The sequence below is a fragment of the Styela clava genome, chromosome 5, assembly GCF_964204865.1.
Source record: "Styela clava chromosome 5, kaStyClav1.hap1.2, whole genome shotgun sequence".
In the NCBI taxonomy this organism is placed as follows: Eukaryota; Metazoa; Chordata; class Ascidiacea; order Stolidobranchia; family Styelidae; genus Styela; species Styela clava.
Window position 1 is genome coordinate 20,850,790 of NC_135254.1, and position 18,878 is coordinate 20,869,667.

Genomic DNA, 18,878 nt, shown 5'->3' on the forward strand with positions numbered 1-18,878 from the left:
GTTATAAATAAAACACGTCGGTAGTGTCTTGGTATGTTTCCAACTATATCTTCAGCTTTCCATGAATCCAATTGGCATCCACTGCTTGGCCACTTGATAAAGATGTAGTATAACCGCGTTTCACCAATTTTACTGTTCCACCATGATTAACTATCATGAAAATTGTTGCTCCTCATTGAGGCCGCGGTGTTCGGATGACAGTGTAGGCTTCGGGTGGCACTTAGCAGGAAAAAAGGCAAATCTGAGGATTATGGAAACAGTTTATGCATGATATTGATAAATGACGATTGCGAATATATGGGCGAAAAGTGAAGATTTACGTTGAATTGTAATCATAATTTCAAACTTTTTCGTTTTTTTTAACAGCTTAAAAATTTTAAATTGGAATTTTAACCATGGATTGAATTTCTAAAACGGAGCGCAAGTTTAGGAGAGAGAATAAGCGCCAATGACGCAATGTAATTTACATAAATCAAATTATCACCTGACAAGACCAAGGAAGTTTTTAGATAAAAAATAAAGCTGCTCAAAATTTTTAAAACCAAGAACAAAAACCCAGAGTAAAAAATCAGTCCGCCGTCGGAATACATTAGTGATGACTGATAGGTGAAAAATAATATACAAACCGCGTATGTATTGGATTTCATGAGATTCGAATCGGACGTTTGTTGCGAATGGGTATTGTACAAAATTATCTTTGTTAGACTTTAGACCAGTGGTTCTCAAACGGCGGTGTGCTGCCCACAAGGAGGGCGTAGACAATTATTTGACAGAGCGTGAAGCAAATGAAAAATAAAAATATTTGTTTGATTTGATCTTGACGACTTATTTCGGATATTTACATATCTTTATTGTCTAGAGATTGCAGAGCGCCTGTTGTGCAGGTATCTTTATAATCCTTAGTGTGAATCCTTAATATCTGTTTTGTATAGCTTATTGTTAGCTAGTTATTTTTGAGGTGCGTGCGAAACTTGACAATTTCTAAAAAAGGGGGCGTGGCTTAAAAAGTTGAGAATCACTGCTTTAGACCAGGGGTGTGCAGCCTTTATTACAGCAGGGCCAAATAACTGGGCAACTGGGTGAATAATTATTCGTTGAAAAAGTCGGCTCTTTTAACAAGTGGCGTAATCAAAACGACTGTTCCCCGTGTATTTCGAGGCGATGTACATATATTTTTGATTTACTGTTAAACTCTATATGCATTTTAATTGTACGAAATTAAATTGTACTCTACGGGATTTTATATCAAACCTTGACATTTTTCTTTCGGCGATAATTAGGTCGCAAAATCGCAATAATACGTATCAGAACTAAATACAATTAGGCAGTTTATGTCATATTTTTATGTCCACAGGTTGCCGCGGTATTTTGAAGTGGAAATGTTTTTATTTTAACATAACAAGACGCAACCGCGAGTTATGTTGGATACAATCAAATTATTATATAAGCACATTTTAGATTCTCGTAGTTGTCATGGATTGAATATTATACGCCACAGAAAAATCATTATACGCTGAGAAAGGCAGCTCTTCTAACGTTTAACGAGCGCGTAATCGCGGCAACTGTTTTCGACGGGAATGCGAATTGCCGATTTTGAAAATCCTGGCTGCACACGCTTGCTAACGTGTATTTGTTAAGAGTTTAAACCATTATTATAGTTTATACAAATATTATGTCCTAGTTTTGTTGCGGCTTAGGATGGAATAAGTTATTTACAGGTAAAATACGTCCCTACTTACGTAATTTTCTACACACGGAGGGGCTCCCGGAACGAATTAATTTCGTAGGTAAAGTTTCTACTGTAGTGGCAAGCACAAAAAATTGTTTCTTTTTGTTTATTGATCTTACGGCATTGTTGGGGTCTAACAGAAATGTTGAGTTAAAACGCATAAATTGAAAACTGCTATTCAAATTTATTGTCACACCGAATTTAAACGAATTCATTGCGAAAACGCTTTTATAACATTGTGTATTTGGCCCGCGGGCCGCAGTTTGCACACCCCTGCTTTGGACAGTTGAAATGAAGTAGGCCTACAGTATCGTTTTCCCTCTCCAAACAAATTAGAACTTCTCGCTAAATTGTTTATGGTTCAACTCATCATCTAATATTCATCCACAATCTGTTAAATGGTGACGACAGTGCTAATGACGTGCCTTGCACATATTGGGAGGAATAAAAAATATTGCTGAACAAAAAAGAAACAAATAAAATGATTATTCATGATGTCACCTTTTCAAGTCTTCACGGTGTTAGTGGATAGTGAAATCATCTGTTCGACAATTTCCCCGGTAATGCAGTAGCTACGCAATATTTTGTGCACTGAATGTTTCTTTCTAGCACATCCACGATTCCTGCATCAGACTTTTCACTGATCTTTGTTTCCTGATTGCCTAGATCAGCGTTTTCTAAACTTTTTCGGCCACGGAACACTTCCACTTTCTATCTCAAATGTCAAAATTCTATGTCAAATGCGGGGCTAAAACTAAACAGAATTATGTTAAAATACTTAAAATATGATTGAATTTTTTTACATGTTGCATTTATTATTAATGTTTCGTTTCTTGATTTAAAGGGTGTGTATATGAATTAATAAATTCATTTTACCATTCTATATCGTTTACTCTCCATTACGTAGTGTTTGCCTCTAATGTTAAGTCTAATGGAGATAGAAGTTTCACTTGTTATCGAAAATGCCACTATCCCTCTCCTGTTAGTACGATTTAAGCCGATGGTGACGCGATATCGAACGGTCAGTTGGGCGACAACTCCACGTTCCATGGATCAGGGCTTCCCAAACTTTTGAGCTCGCGATCCCTTTCAATATATATATATATTAAAAATTTTCGCGGCCCTTGTCCTCGTTAATAATGGTAAACAGTTCGAAATATGCGATTTTGATGTTTTGTAAAATTGGTGTTCTCTTTGCGGCCCTTAAAATTCGTTTAGCGGCCCCTAGTTTGGGAAGCCCTGCCATAGATCTCCATGGCGACTATTTAAGACGTTTTTTTGATTCCTTTTCCACGGAACACTTCGAAGATGCTCGCGGAACACTAGTGTTCCGCGGAACACAGTTTGGGAAACGCTGGCCTAGATAAACATCTATTGAGGGAAACGAATTCCTCTTTTCGATTCGGGCTAATCTTGTGTGAGTGCATCTAGCTGGGAAATGAAAATTATTTTATCATATTCATTCTGTAATTTATTTGGGCGTGGGGCTTTCCCCATTGATCGCCGACCAAATATGTGTTCGCGTTGTTGCGATTTTTAATGCACTGTTAGTGTGATTAATGCTGTCTTGTGATATTTCAAATATACTGTGTGAACAATATATATTTATATTTATATGTTTTATCCATTTTCCAGAACAACACAAACAAATTACTGGCATACCCCTTTTCCAGTGGTGGGATTCAGTCGGTTCGTACCGGTTCTATAGAACTGTGTCACACGGTTTTTATGAGGTCACCGAACCGGCTAGCATTACTGGTTACTGTCAATGTTCTGTTTGCAACAGAACCAGCTGATAAATATGACTTTTGTAAAGAAACCAGCTGACAAAAAATTTGAATTCTACCACTGCCCTTTTCCCCTAAAATAAGACCTAGTCTGAATTTTAAAAATAATTTTAATATAAGTCCTCCTCCTAAAATAAGACCTAGTCCTTAGCGCGACTTTTTTTGACGCAGTGCACATTAATCTAGTGCAGCGTTTCCCAAACTTTTTTGTCCATGGAACACTTGCACTTTTCATCTCGCCTCGCGGAACACTAAAAATTGAAAAGATAAAATTGATAAAGAAAAACGGTGTAATGTGACCGCTACTCAATCTAGTGGCGAATTGCCAAATGCGCCACGAGAACAAACAGAATTGTGTTAAACATACCTAAAAAATGACTGAATGTTTTGCATATTGATTAATGTGAATGTTTTATTGTTGATTAATTTATATACTGTGTATATAAATCAATACATTCATTTTACCATTCTATGTCGTTTACTTTCTATTACATAGTGTTTGCCTCTAATGGAGGTAGAAGTACTTGCTGCAGTTTATTTATCCTTTTGAATAGAGTTTGGCCAAATAAGAAATTAATTTAAAGTAAAACCAGTCAAAAATGAAAGAAGAATAGCGACGGTTATCAAAAATTACACTACCTCACCCTTATTGGTCCACTTTAGGCCGACGGTGACGCAATATCGCCGGTCAGTTGGGCGGCAACTCCACGTTCCATAAATTGCCATGGCGACCCTTTTGGAAGTATTTTTGATTCTTTTTTCACGGAACACTTCGAAGACGCTCGCGGAACACTAGTGTTCCGCGAAACACAGTTTGGGAAACGCTGATCTAGACTTGCAAGCCATTCCAGAGGATGATGATATGGTCATTTTTTGAATAATCTATGTTTAGCAGTTTTTTTTAAATATGAATGTGTTATTTATAAGTAATTGAATATCGGTTTTCATATTTTGTATATTTGAAAAGCTCGCAGTTCTCTACTTTGTAATTTTGTTTTTAATAAATAAAAATATAAGACACCCTTCCCCCAAATAAGCCCTAGTATTATTTTTCTAATGAAAATTGAGATAAGACCCTGTCCTATTCATTTTCGGGGAAACAGCTTAATCACATATATCAAACTTTGGGCCCACGATTATTCTCGTCTGGTTAAGCAAATGACACTAATACCAGCACAGAGAAATTTCGTAAACCCAACGTTGGCATCAAATTTTCCGGCTGCTAGAATGTCATTCAGAATGTGATTCAACAGCGCCAACGCGCGGACGCAATATGATAGCGTCTCCGCCGCGCCAATGCAAAATTCCGGACAGTGAATGACTATTTTCATGACTGTTCTGTATTAGCAGTGTGCACAATACGATTGCAATTTGCAGCAAAATTCCGGATTCCGGACATTTGAGCATTTTTTTAAATTCTTCCCGTACGCAAAATTTAACCCTAAATTCCGGAATTTTCCGGACGGTATGGCAACCCTAGTTGATAGGTATTTGTCTGTTAGATGCACGCGATACGGTATCTCACGAAGGCGCGGTTGAATCTGCTCCAAATTTTGCATGTGCATTCATCATATCTCGGACCAGAAGCCTATTGATTTTGGATGAATTATGTCGTATAATCAGCGACTTATTAATTAATTAGTGATGGGATACGCGGTGTCACTATAGAGTCATGAATCAAAACCGCAGTTTCGATCGATAAGTCTTCGGTCTCCGACTGATAATCTCGTTTCTGTATTTTAGTGATTCCTATAAATTTTCCTATTTTGCATCTTTAGAGTTAAGTTAGATCACCCTTATTCTGTTATTAGATCTGTGTAAATTACCTGTGCTCTAACTAATAAGTTACCAGTACCTATCACTGTATCAAGCAGGAGTTTGCAGTCTTTGATCACTGGATCATGGGGTTTCGGATGGAATTTTTTCGAATGGTGGTGTATTTGTCATTTCCTGCATCACTCTTCTATCTTGCAAATCGTCCATCCGTTTTTGAAAAGAATGTGACTGCAATGTTCCAAAGGGAACAACAATTTAACAGAACTCCTACAAGGGAACAAATTGAAGCAAGACTAGAACAAATAAGAACAATTAAAGAACAGAATTTGCAAAAGTAGATGATAAATGGAAATATATTTTGCAGAAATATACATTCTGACATTTGTTGTTGATTGTTAAACAAGGATTATTGAATATAGAATGCATGGGAACTCGCTAATGCAGTAATGTAATGCTACGCTGAATGACAATAGTATGGCAAACCCGTTTTCTATGTCGATAAATCTGAAAATAATGACTTCTGTTTTCTGTGCTTCATCATACTCTAATAACAGTAATACAGGATGTTTCCTGCTTGAACTTTTACTTGCTGTGTTTTCAACATTGTGACATTATAAAGTTTAGGATTTTGAAAAATGAATGCGAAATATTTCTAATAACCACAGAACTGCAGAAGGTATATATTTCATACCTATCTTTTCCTGTCTTGTACTCTTAGTATACTGGTATATATTGAATGAGTTGCATGTTATATTCATTATCTCACATAAAGGATTTTAGATAAAAAATTATTTCCCCTACTTTGCGAATGGTGCTTATGATATCTGGATATACCCATTGTGTGGTATAGCCTACTATCATACATGTGCCATTCTATATTTTTGATTTAAAAACTATTTAAGTAATGCTAAATTACTTGAATGAGTTTAATAACCTAATAAAACAAACTTAGTCTCAAACTTACTTGAGAATAGTCTTGTAACCTGGAACTCTTGTTGCATACTACTTTAGTTTTATCACCCATATTCGAAAATTATAGATAAAGTATCTATCAGCTTAGTAATTTGGATATGGATTAGTGTTTGCCAATGTTCCCTTTTCGACTCTTTTTGCACTTTCAATGACATAAGAAACCTTCTCTATCTTTCGTGTGTTTTATAGGTTTTGGAATACAGTTAGAAATTCATGTCTAACCTTCGAAAAGCTGCCACTTTATTTATCGGTGGTACTGGCTTATTCATCACATGGGAAATATTGAATGGAAATCCGAAAATGTATTCGAATCATCTGATGCCTATTCTTCATGCAACCATCCCACCTGAGAAAGCTCATCTTCTAGCAATAAAAACTATGAAATATGCAAGGAAATCCAATTTTCATGATCCTGATTGTCTTGAAACAGAAGTATGGGGCAAAAAGTTCTCCAATCCTATAGGAATTGCTGCTGGATTTGATAAACACGCTGAAGCGATGGAAGGTTTATCAAATATTGGATTTGGCTTTGTTGAAATCGGTAGTGTCACACCTTTGCCCCAAACTGGCAATCCACTGCCGCGAGTTTTTCGCTTATCTGAAGATAAAGCCGTTATAAATAGATATGGTTTTAACAGCCATGGACATGAAGCTGTTTTCGAACGATTGAAAAGATGGAGACAGTCTGATACAAGTACGTTCCTGGGTGTAAATTTGGGGAAAAATAAAGACACTGATGACCATGTGAAAGACTATGTGAAAGGTGTTATAAAATTAGGGGACTTTGCAGACTACATTGTCATTAATGTATCTAGCCCTAATACTCCTGGGTTAAGAAAATTACAAGGGGATAAATATTTAAAAGATTTGCTTTGTGCAGTAAATAAGGAGCGAAATTTGTTATCACGAAACCCTAAACCTATCTTGCTAGTTAAAATAGCTCCTGATCTTGAATCGAAGGATGTAGAAGATATCTGCAAAACAGTTACATGCAATGAATGTGGTGTTAATGGCCTTATTATTAGTAACACAACTGTTCGACGCCCAGATACTTTAACCAGCAAACATAAAAATGAAATTGGTGGACTCAGTGGGCCTCCTGTAAAAGAACAATCAACAGAATTGATAAAAAAAATTTATTCCATTACTGGAGGGAAGATTCCTATTATTGGTGTAGGTGGGATTTCGAATGGTCACGATGCATATGAAAAAATTAAAGCTGGTGCATCACTTGTACAATTTTACACTGCTTTAATATATCAGGGAACACCTGTATTGAAAACAATCAAAACAGAACTCGCTGAATTGGTAGAAAAAGATGGCTTCAATAGTGTTAAAGATGCGGTTGGGAGGGATCATCATTTGTAATCATTAAATACTATTGAAGTTAATTAAATTTAGGCAGTAATATTCACAACACAGCTACATGGCATCATTGAATGGGCTAATTGTATTTAGACTCTTGTATTTATGCTAAGACATTTGGAGAAGAATTCTTTATTGCAACTTTGTTTTCTTTGTTTTGCCCATGTTTTGAACAAAATGAGAAGCAGTAGCCACTTAACAAAAAGGAAACCTCAAGGGCATGTAGTGCAGCATGCAATATTTTTTCTTTTTTGTAATCTTTGTAAATGTAAGATAGACATTAAGTAATCTGCTAATCTAGAATTAAATAAATTTAAAAATTCCTTTTTTTAATGGAAAATAATATGGTTCTCTTCTCTTTGCCAAAATGTGCATTCTAATGTGTTGAATGTGGCCTGCTAATTTTCTGGTAAGTTGTCAATTCACAAGAATCAAAGTATTTGAACCACTGAACTCTGTTTGGTAACACTTTGCAAAATATGCAAGTCAATATTTTAAGCCAATAATGGCGGACTTTGATAGCTAAAGAACATAAAAACTTGTATCTTAGTTGTTTAAGATAATGCTCACATTTGTTATCTTATTTTGATTATTTGCAACTTTGTGTAATCATTGGTGCATGGTTTGATATTTCAATCATCATCATTTGTTAAACTAGGACCAGCTTGGATAATGTTGACTTTTAAAGACATATATGATAATTCATCATGTTTTATAAACAGATTGATTATTGGCTTATTAACAAACGAACATGACTTAAAAGGTAAAAAACCTACTTTCACGTAGTTACATTTTTCTGCATTGCACTTGATCAACACACTGCACCGATGAGTTCTGCTCAGAGTTTTCTTAATTTGCTATGGAGTATCCCGATATCCATTTTACCAAAAGGATCAAATATTTCAAAACGTAGCGTTCTGCTTGTAACATCAGTGGGAGGATTGTTTGCTTTGCTTGTTACAGCAGTTTATATGAAAAGGTAAAATCAAATTATTTTGCTCCTATTCAACCATACCCAATTATTATATGAGTGTTTGTAACAAGACTTGAACTTGAGTCTATTGACTGACATTCAGACTAGCTGGAGACTCAAAGAGCCTGTCATGCATGTGCAACCAACACTGTGCTTTGGGTATGCATGATATGATATTTATGGTATGGTTACTGTGGTATATTGTTAGTCATTTATGGCACTTAAAATTGCTACTGCAGTTTGACCATTTGTTATTAAATTTTATCTCTTCTGACATCTTTACGTAATATAAAGTCACATGCTCACAGCTTGATTTATACCTCTTCAGATAGATCTCATTTAGGTGTAGCATGTTTTGCTCTGGAAAATGTATCAATGACTCGTTTATACATGATGAGTACATTTGAATTTTATTCATATTACTAAGTACTAAAAACCTATTAAACTTTTCTCCATGCAGGAAAAGAAAATCTCTTCCTTCTATCAATCCAGACCCAGAAGCAGATAAAAATGGAAATTTTGTTACTCATGTTCGAGCTGGAAAGCGTAGGAAGAGACCAAAGTCAAGAAGACTCGATCTTGGTTGTGAGTCCTTTTTTACAACATTGAAGCAGAAGATAAACATTCATTAATTAATAGTAGATAGCATGTAAAATATAGTTGGAAACTGCAATTGTTGTGATGTTTTTCAGTATTTCATGTCCAAAATACTTGAATTCAGTAGTGTTCAACCATTTGGTAAACTGTAACCCAGATGAAACATTGGAGAGGCTGGGGTGACCCTTGCGCAATAGTTTTGTCGGAGTTGTATTGAAAACAAACTTAATTATAAAATAATTTTGTGGCCCTCGGAGCCGACAACCTTGGACCATTCTGATCTAGGGGGTCTGGATGCAGGATTTGTAATATGCTCGTTATACTTTTGTTTTATAGTTTTAAATGCGGCTGGAAGTGGGAGAAGTAGCAGAGTTCAATGTAGATCACGCCGTGTTAGAGATAATTCTGTAATGTCTGAATCAAGCACAATATCATCTGTAAAGAGCAGCACTTCAAGGTAATTAATAAGGTTTGTTTGTCATAGTTTTTCATGAATAGATCAATCACCAAACTATGGACAGAAACGAGTTTAAATGTTACATGATCAAATATTGCTTTATTTTTTTTTATACTTTTGCTGTTGGAAACTTTCTATCCCTTTTTAAAATGAGATAGCATTTTTCTCTCTTCTGAGTTATAACTATATAAAACATATAGGTTATATAAAAAAATTAAATTACCTAAAAAATAAAATAAAATTTGAAATTATATGCCTAGTGCCCACACGCTAATAGCTGGGCAAAATAGAATAATCTAATTTTGCATATGTATTCAAAGAATATTCTTAGTCGCGGTATATATATTTTTATTTGAGTTATGCTGATTAAGAAATATAATGTTGAAGTCGATGTTATTCTATTAACAGCTGTATCAAAATTTTAAATACAAGTGCCTAAAATAAAAAGTTGGGTAATGCAGAAAAGATGAGATGAACACTGGTTTGCTGGTTGTGTATATTTTTTACTATTTGTTTAGAATTTTTGACCATGCCTCAATATGACACCATATTTGTTCAAAATAATAGATAATCTGATATACCAATGTTTTCCCTGCTTGATAAATTATGTTTTTTTAAAATAGGCACAGTCGACATCTACCAGTTCCTGGTACAAAAGAATATTACGATGCAGAAAGACTCTACAGAAAGGGTAATTATTTGACTTCTGATCTGGTAAACTCTAACATTTTTTGTGATCTCAGTAATCAATTTACATAATCATTGTAGGTGTTGATGCATTCGAAAGCGCAGTATTACAGTGGGAAAGAGCAAGTGCTGTATTTGGAAGTGAAGTATCTGACGTGTAAGTAATTCTATTTTTCAGTAATGTTTTCCTGTTCGTTTTGATGTTTATTTATTTTTGATGTTGTTGACTATGCGATAATGAATCTTTTACCATTTGATGCAATGGCTAATGTATAACACTATGCATTAAGAATAGGCTTTCCATTACCCTGGCTATTCCATGCATGTTTCTGCATGCTGCAGTGCAGGACTTCCTAAACTGTGTGCTAAAGCAATATAGTTTTATGATTTAACAAAATGTTTCATCCTTAGTCCATATTGTATTGATTGTATTTAAACTTGTTATATCAATGCTACATATCAATTATTAATGTTATTTTGGTAATAAACTTGAGGTATTAGGTGCGTTATATTGCGGATTTTAGGGAGATCAGTTGTCATAACTCTTAGTCATTATAAATCGTATGAAAGCGTATGTGCCATGGGCATGGCCAGATTCTCAATTTATTAGCATGTTGCAACGAGTAAAAGTTCAATATAGTGTGTAAGCACTGCTGTGATGGTGGATGGCTAAGTGTGAGAGGATTACTGTGCTACTCAGGGTGGTTCACATATCCGCTGGATGGCTCAACAACTGGATGCTATCCAAGCGCGTATATCTGGAATGAATAATTAGTTGGCTAGACTGTAATCGATTATTAAGGGATTGGGGAGAATCATATGATTGGATTAATTATTAGCTATTTTTATCCAGAGATCAATAAGAAATTTGTATCCTGTTCCTAGAAACAATCGAAAAACTAATGGTTTTCATGTGTACTATTTAGTATCACTTTTCTGACTGTTCTTCTGAGTGCACTAATTATCATGTACAAAATACTGACAAACAAAGTTGATATTTATATGTAGCATTGAGAACATTACACACAAGTTTCATTGTTGCCGGTTTGCACATCGTGCTAAGTGTTAGGAATATGCTTGCCATTGCACCTCTGATTATCCTGCGCGGATTTGCACATTCAAATCCAGTGAAAGATAATTACCGTATGTGGTAGGGGAAACCTATCTTATTTTTAGCAAAAAATACATCATCATGATAAATTGCTAACATCTTTTGTTAGGTCTTCCACACAATCTGGTAGAAGTAGTAGCTTATCTCATGAACATAAAAAGAATGCAATTTCTGAATCTAATCATTCCAGTAATACTCCAATCACCAGATCAAGAAAAACATCCATGTCGAGGTTAAGGTAACTCTTTACATAGTGTCCTACTCCTAGTAATAACTTTCTCCTGTTTGCGGGGACAAATCCACTCGAAGAATTGAGTGAGATTATGTTTGGTACAGGAGATAAATAAACATAAAATATCTCAGCTTTCATTATGTGATATTTATGGTTGCGAATTTGTTGTAATATTGCTCTATTTTCAAATATTGCCGAGATTTGCATCCAAACAACACCATCGTATTTGATAATATGTCTAATTTTTCTAAATGTAAAATCATGTTGATCGTGATATAGGCAATTTGAAATTGTTCATGATACATGTAGTGTGTATATTTTACTATTCTTTGCTATTCAATATCCCTACCAATACCAAATATGAGATATAAATAACTTGATTAGAGACAAATTTTGCTGAAAAACAGTCATTTTATTTGATCTAAACTAGGCGTGTGCAACTGACATCCCGCGAGCCACAACCTGATTGTGTCCCATGTCAACACTCAGAATTTTCTCCATTAGGAATAAAATCTCAACCTGACAGTTTTTTTGTTGAAAGACGCTCACATGGGTAAAATAGCATATTTTTTTTGCTCCTGTGGCTGCGTTAAATATTTTGCCGTTTTGCCCAGTGCCTTCATTACTACAAGGATGATCGATAGCCTTTTCATTGTGACTTGTGTATGGAAAACAACAATTTTTTGGGCAGCCCAGCTTGATGTCTGAATACGATTATATGGCCCACCGGCACCGACAAAAAATGTTGCGCAACGTGGATCTGAACACTTATATATATTTTACCATCTAGGACGACAATAGAGGGATCATCGGTACCTGGATGTGATGATATAATTCCTGACTCTGGGGCTGCAGGGGACCAGATTATTATAAATAATGACCAAGTGGGTTGATTTTATTACAACTTTTGTATATGTAGAATTCTCTTTGATTAAGAAGTTTTAGTTAGAAGTAGGAGTGGCAAAAGTTTGCGATAAAGTAATAATAACCATGAAAATAAGTTCTCAGAATTCCTACTCAAAATAGGGCTGTTTGTATCAAAATTTTGATGGCACACCTTGAGTTTTTGACATATTTATGGTTGATATTTTAAAAAACTTTTATTCGAAATATTGAAAAGAAATAGTTTGATGCAATATTCACAACGATATTCATTCTTGTCATATTCTCAAAACAACCTCTCCAAGTATACTGCTCTTTTGGGTCAAAGCCCTCAATTTGTTGTAGCTATGTAGACCATAGATATAATACATCTCATAGTTTATTACAATTTGGGGCATAGATCTCAAATGATTCATTTTGTGTGTGGTCTATGAATTTCCATGCATGCTAGAATATGAAGTGATGAAATGGAACAAATTATTTCCAAGTTTTAACAGCCTTAAATACATTATATGCTGTAATTTTTGAAATTCTTTTTTAGTTACAGATGAGTTCTCCATCAGAAATTGAACAGAAAATTGCTTTGATAATGGAAAGAGCTGACAAATTGCAAAGAACATTTGAAGATGTTTTGTACAGTGATTCTGAAACAGGTTTGGATAGTACTTAATTCGTTTTCATCTCAGGTGCAAATATTGTTGTACTTCCAAAGCTACAGTTTACTCCACAGAATCACTAAAACTCGAGTGAAGTGTGTCATGCTATGTAGTGGTAATACTGTGATAGTAAGGATAAAAACACAATTTTTTTTCAAATTGGTGATATGGAATGCAGGGATTCAACTCTTAGAACAACAAAGAGAATGTATATTTGGGTATTAACGATTAATTTCTGTGAGTGAAATTACCAACAATCGAACTTGTTAATTATACAAAAGAAGGTTGATATTTGTAATATAAATAAGCCCGAAGAGGATTGTTATTAATGCTTACAAGAGAGCAGTGCCTTACTGTTACCTTTTTAGTCAATTTGCTTGAATGTACCTCAAGGTACCTATCAACATAAATCATCGAGAAATTGGCTCATCCAATATTTTTGAAATTGAAAAATTCAGGGTGGCATAACAAACTCAGCTCAAAGAAATATGAAAAATATCAAACTAATGACTTTCTAGCGGAAATTTGTGAGTTTATAAAGTACCAAAAATTTTACAGTGACTCACTGTTAGATGGAAGCCATGTTAGAATCACCATGCACAGTTAAGCGCACGAATAGCTGAAGCTTCTATAATACTTTGTGAAAAATAAAATATGACACAAAATATACTTTTTTCCACAGATGACTCCTTCAATATAGAATTTAGATTTAGACGTAATACTGAATATATAGTTTATTATCTATATTGCTTTATTAATGTGTAATCTCTTTATATTTGAGTTTATTTTTTTGTAGAATCTGACACTGATATTACATTGACTGGTTACGACGACCATAGGCTTTTTGAAATTGATTCTGATTCTGCTTCATTTGTTTCTGCCCAAGAGGTAAGTTGTATTTATTTATCTAGCAGAGCAACTGATCACTCTGCCGAATCATTATTTCTCATTTGTCAACGCCAGAATGGATTTTAGGTTTTCACAGCGTTTGTGATTTGATTTTATGTTTGTTTATCTTTGTGTGGTTAGTGGAAATTGTGTGCAAGCATTGTGCATACTGTGTTTTGAACCTAGATCCTAATTCACAGGCATTTCTTCATTCCTTTTTACTTTTTATTCAAATGCTTTGGTTGGGGATACCAAAATAATCTATGTCTATATTTTGTTGAAGTCATCAATTGTTACTATTGCCTGCTTACTCAGGAAAATGTTGCTGAAAACGAGGTCGCAAGTCAAAGTAAAAAGATTTCTTGAAGTCTGTTAGATCGTAATCAATTATTGTCATATATTTATGCAAATGCAAATATGTTTTTACTTTGTTATGACCTGTACCATTTATTGCATCCGGTGAAGAATTTGGGTTCAGTCATTGACTGGGCTTTATCGATGTAAGTTATCATAAAATTTTCAGGTTTGGGAAACAAGATCATTAGATGATTATCCTGTGACACAACATCTCGCTCTGTATGAAGCAGCATTAGAATATGTTGATATGGGACGAGTTAGATGCAGAACTATGAGGTATGGTTTGTGCAATTTTGCTTGCAGAGTGAATCCATATTGGATTTTAGCAGAATAGAAATTTGTTGCATTATTTTCCTATCTGTCTCGGGAAGACAAAGTCGACCCGCTTTATCATCTGCTGACCTAGACATCTCATTTTTTACTGGGCCAGGTAGGATATATAAATAGATGAATGGTTGTTCCCGATCACGGACTAGGATGGTAGAGGAAACCTGAGGCAATCAATAAGAGCGACACGCTCTGCGGATATGAGGAGTCCTACAATCCTTTTGCACATAGCTTTTCTTGGTGCTTTCGAAGTATTCGTACTAAGATGATGCACAACCTGAACATTGTATGTGTACCAGGTTAAGGTTGTGTGTCATCTTGGTACAAATACTTCTGGAGCGCCCTTTTCTTCACCTTACTGCTTCGCTATTCAATGGTGTGATTGTAAGCAGGTTCCTAATGCTTAGTACATTGCTCCTACTCTCTATTTTGAAATGCTAGATCAATTTTTGAGTTTTCATCAATTTTGTGTAAATACCAAAATGTGTATATTGGGAATACCACTCTCGATATATAACCCTCAAATAACAACTTTAAATTGTAAATTTATAGAATACAAAAATCTTAAATAACCTTATGATGATGCTGTTTTATGCTTGAATATAAAATAATTCAGTCAATAGTCCAAATATATGTTACCTGAATGTCTTTGAATTTTGTTTAGCGAAATAAATATTTTAATAAAAATGACAAACTGAATTCTTAAGCAATTTTTACATATTTGCATGTGAGGATATCTATTCTGAAGAATTTACCTCCTAATAATTAAGATTCTTATATTCTTTGCTAAATTTTCACCTATATTATTAAACTGTTTGTACTGCAGAATGACATATGGAATATCATTTCTCTCTGTAAGTGTCGACACCTTCTAATAGGTGTCAAAGATTGTAACTTTGTTATACTATGTTAACAATTCAATCTGTATTATTAGGTCCGATCTCCTTGAATGTTTTTCTGATGTAGAATTCCTCGCAAAACTCCACTGTGTTCGACAAGCATTAGATGTAAGTAATGTACCAGTATGATGAAGTATCTAAATTAAATATTCTATTGTTGAATAATTTGTAACCGGGAAGCTTTGTGACTGGTGCTTGATAAATCCAATTTAAAGTTATGCTGTCTTTTGGTTTCCAATCTATATAATTCTTATAAATCAATATAACAATAAATAATGATTTGCACATTGTCATATCCAGTTCAATAATCGACCTTTATTTGCCATTAATAAATTAAATCTGGAAATCTAGATCAATGTTTGGTACCTATACTGCCGGTTGATTTGAGTCACATGTCATAGCATTTTTGAGTCAATTCCCAGCTGTTTTTAAAAATTTTTTTCAAGTTGTGCTACTGTTGTTTCGGATTACAAGCCAGGCCAGAGTCATGGTAGGCTTCAACAACAACAATGAATTGGATAAATATGAACTCTTTTGACTCTAAATTCACATATTGTGTTAACGACCATTATTTTTAAAATGTGAATAAATTTAATTGATAATTACTTGAGTCTCTCCTATGCTGATACATTTACAGTAAGTTTGAAAATCTTGAGTCTTTGAAATCTCAAAGATTTTAGACACTAAAAATTGTATATTGCTTTGTAGTTGATGCTGGAAGATGTCACTGTTCGTGATTGGCTGATAGAATCTGGTCGTCTTATGATTGAACTTATATTAAAATCTGCAAACCAAAATGTGACTCCTTTCGTTGATGCTTTTTCAAAGCTGATTGAATATGTAAAGGATTCTGAAAATTGGCCACAAATAGAAGATGAACTGAATAGCAGAAAAGTAGGTTTAAATTGATTTCAACGTCTAAATTATTTAGTAATATGAAATATTGTACTTTTAACAAAGATATGCTCTAAGATAGAATGGTGACGCCTATTCACACTTTCCATTCCAAAATAGGCCCGATACAAGCATCATTTATCGATATGTGAGGAGCTGTTATTGTTTGAAAGGGTCAGAATCTCCCCAGTTTGGCATTACCTATCCAATTTATTACCACCTGGGTGGGTTGGGCACTTGGGGGGCATAAGATTTGAACCAGAGAGTAAGTCGACCACTTAATCCGCTAGGCCACCACGCAGTCCAAAGTTACACATAATATGAAAGTTTTTCCACACAGTTTTGTGTTGCCTTCCTCCCAATTTTGTATGTTTTGCTACAGTTTGTGTTGTTTTAATGTTTTTAATTTTGGTTGCCCCCTTGTTTTCAGTACATGTTAAGTAGGCTCTATATATCAATCCTATTTTATCAGGTCGTCTCAATGACATTTTACGATATTGTTCTTGATTTCATCATCATGGATTCATTTGATGACCTGGATCGACCTCCTAGTCAACTACTAACTATTCTCGGAAATAGATGGCTTGGTAATTCCATCAAAGAGTCGGTCAGAACTATTTGAATACTCATTCAATTTTTGAATAATGAAATTGTAAACATTGCTTTTTGCACTTTATAGTCTGGTATGGTCTTGTTTTTTCTTCCAGATAGTGTGTTGGTTCAAAGTATGTTAACGAGTTTTTACCGATTTTCAACATACTAACCCCATCATATCGTGAATCATACAGATAGATTAAATTCAGATCTTGCATGGTATATTTTAATACAAACCCCAATCCAAATAAGATTACATTGATAAATGGTCATTTTGAATTTATTCATTTTTCATATGTCAAACTAAGGATGTTACTGCTAATTTACCTATTCATTCCACTACATCGAATTTTATGGCTTTATTCAGGATATTGAAAAATTGCTTTCCTCCAAGGTGTGAATTTAAACATATTGGTGATCATATTCCATGTTCAGGCATTATCCACTGCTGTTTGGTCGGTTTTAAAAGCGAAGTCAAGAATGCTCAGATACCAGGACGGCTTCATTGCAAAATTTTATGCTGTTTCTGAGAGTGTAAGTCCTACTTTTGCATGGGGATTCCTCGGAACAGACGAGCAATTAAAATCAAATTGTGAAAAGTTTAAAGTGAGTTTGTGAATGATTTTCCTCAAGTTTTATTGAAGTACATTGATTAACGCATTTCCTTTGGCAGTTTGTTTGTTATATGCTTAGTTATGAACTGTCTGGTTTATTTTAATGTGACATCGTTCAAAAGGCGCAAGCCCAACACATGTTGGGAAATTGTTCTGTTCCATTCCACATATGCTGGCAATTGGGGAATTAAAATAAATTTTCAAAATCACCTAATATACATCTCATATTCTAGTGTCAATTTTTTGTATTTTATAACTGTTGATCATATCTACTTATTCCTTAATTCTTCTTTTCAGAGTGAAATCTTATCATTTCTTCGTGCTATGTTCAGCTTTGATAAAGTTCGTTACACTACTAAGCAACAAATGGCAGATGATATATTGAATTTGGCAAGATACAAAGTGACAAAATTAGTGGCATACTTTGAGACACAACAAAGGTGACAGGCACACAGTTAGAAGAAAGCTGAAACAGCGAAGGCACTATGGATCAAATATTTTATTCCAATAATATTCTGATTTCCACTGTAGATTGTGGGTATAGCTTGGTGCCAGTGTCATGGACTCATGATTGAATATTAAATTTATGAAATGATGGGTCTTTTTGCAATCTCGTGTACTTGGTGTGTTTGTGATGAATTTTCAAGCGGATTCGAAAGGTTGGCTTGGAGTAATAAATAAGGCCAACATTCGTCTTTCATTTCATCAGCAGTTGATGTCATAGTAATTATTAATCAAACAATTATACTACTGATTTGGCATACGTCTACGTCAAAACATCAGCTTTTTATATTAATGTGCTAGTCTAGTTATTCTGATCATAAACATGTGACAAACTGTCTATGTTCTGATTGGTTGGGTTTCTGTTTAAGTTTTATTTTTTCACTAAACATGACTTTTACCGGCTTTTCTACATTGTTTGATTATTTTAACTAACACATTATTTCCGATCTATTTATGTCATGTCTGTTAAAGTATGCTGTTGTTGGTGAGTCTCTCTCCTTTGCTCACTGACAGTAACAAGTTCAGGATCTTGTTGTAAACGCTATAGATGCTTCAAAAAGCTGTCCTTACAATCGGT

General features: G+C 34.5%; 2 protein-coding genes across 5 annotated transcripts; both read left to right on the top strand.

Annotated features, from left to right (window-relative positions):
• Window positions 1-5,626: 5,626 nt before the first annotated feature.
• Window positions 5,627-8,352, top strand: LOC120344004 (dihydroorotate dehydrogenase (quinone), mitochondrial-like). The gene has a single exon (XM_039413076.2). The coding sequence runs from the start codon at window positions 6,478-6,480 to the stop codon at window positions 7,630-7,632; it is 1,155 nt and encodes a 384-aa protein (XP_039269010.1). The 5' UTR covers window positions 5,627-6,477; the 3' UTR covers window positions 7,633-8,352.
• Window positions 8,333-18,751, top strand: LOC120343992 (mitoguardin 2-like). 4 transcript variants are annotated; one of them, XM_078112708.1, is made up of 15 exons: window positions 8,333-8,608; window positions 9,063-9,187; window positions 9,536-9,656; window positions 10,280-10,347; window positions 10,425-10,500; window positions 11,564-11,692; window positions 12,477-12,547; window positions 13,108-13,221; window positions 14,021-14,112; window positions 14,636-14,745; window positions 15,731-15,803; window positions 16,404-16,589; window positions 17,062-17,196; window positions 17,619-17,789; window positions 18,095-18,751. In XM_078112708.1, the coding sequence occupies exons 1-15, from the start codon at window positions 8,457-8,459 to the stop codon at window positions 18,239-18,241; spliced, it is 1,770 nt and encodes a 589-aa protein (XP_077968834.1). In that variant the 5' UTR covers window positions 8,333-8,456; the 3' UTR covers window positions 18,242-18,751. The 4 variants fall into 4 exon arrangements, with proteins under 4 accessions (XP_077968834.1, XP_039268996.1, XP_077968835.1 ...); XM_039413062.2 differs by having other exon boundaries at window positions 11,564-11,686; window positions 12,477-12,570; window positions 13,110-13,221; XM_078112709.1 differs by having other exon boundaries at window positions 11,564-11,686.
• The last annotated feature ends 127 nt before the right edge of the window (window positions 18,752-18,878 follow it).

What these genes read in the sequence shown, in the direction of transcription:
- LOC120344004 (XM_039413076.2), top strand. Translation starts at nt 6,478, where the DNA reads ATGTCTAACCTTCGAAAAGCTGCCACTTTATTTATCGGTGGTACTGGC.
- LOC120343992 (XM_039413061.2), top strand. Translation starts at nt 8,457, where the DNA reads ATGAGTTCTGCTCAGAGTTTTCTTAATTTGCTATGGAGTATCCCGATA. An exon ending in ACAGCAGTTTATATGAAAAG is followed by an intron (nt 8,609 to 9,062) that starts GTAAAATCAAAT and finishes TTCTCCATGCAG; the next exon opens with GAAAAGAAAATCTCTTCCTT. An exon ending in GTGTTCGACAAGCATTAGAT is followed by an intron (nt 15,804 to 16,403) that starts GTAAGTAATGTA and finishes ATTGCTTTGTAG; the next exon opens with TTGATGCTGGAAGATGTCAC.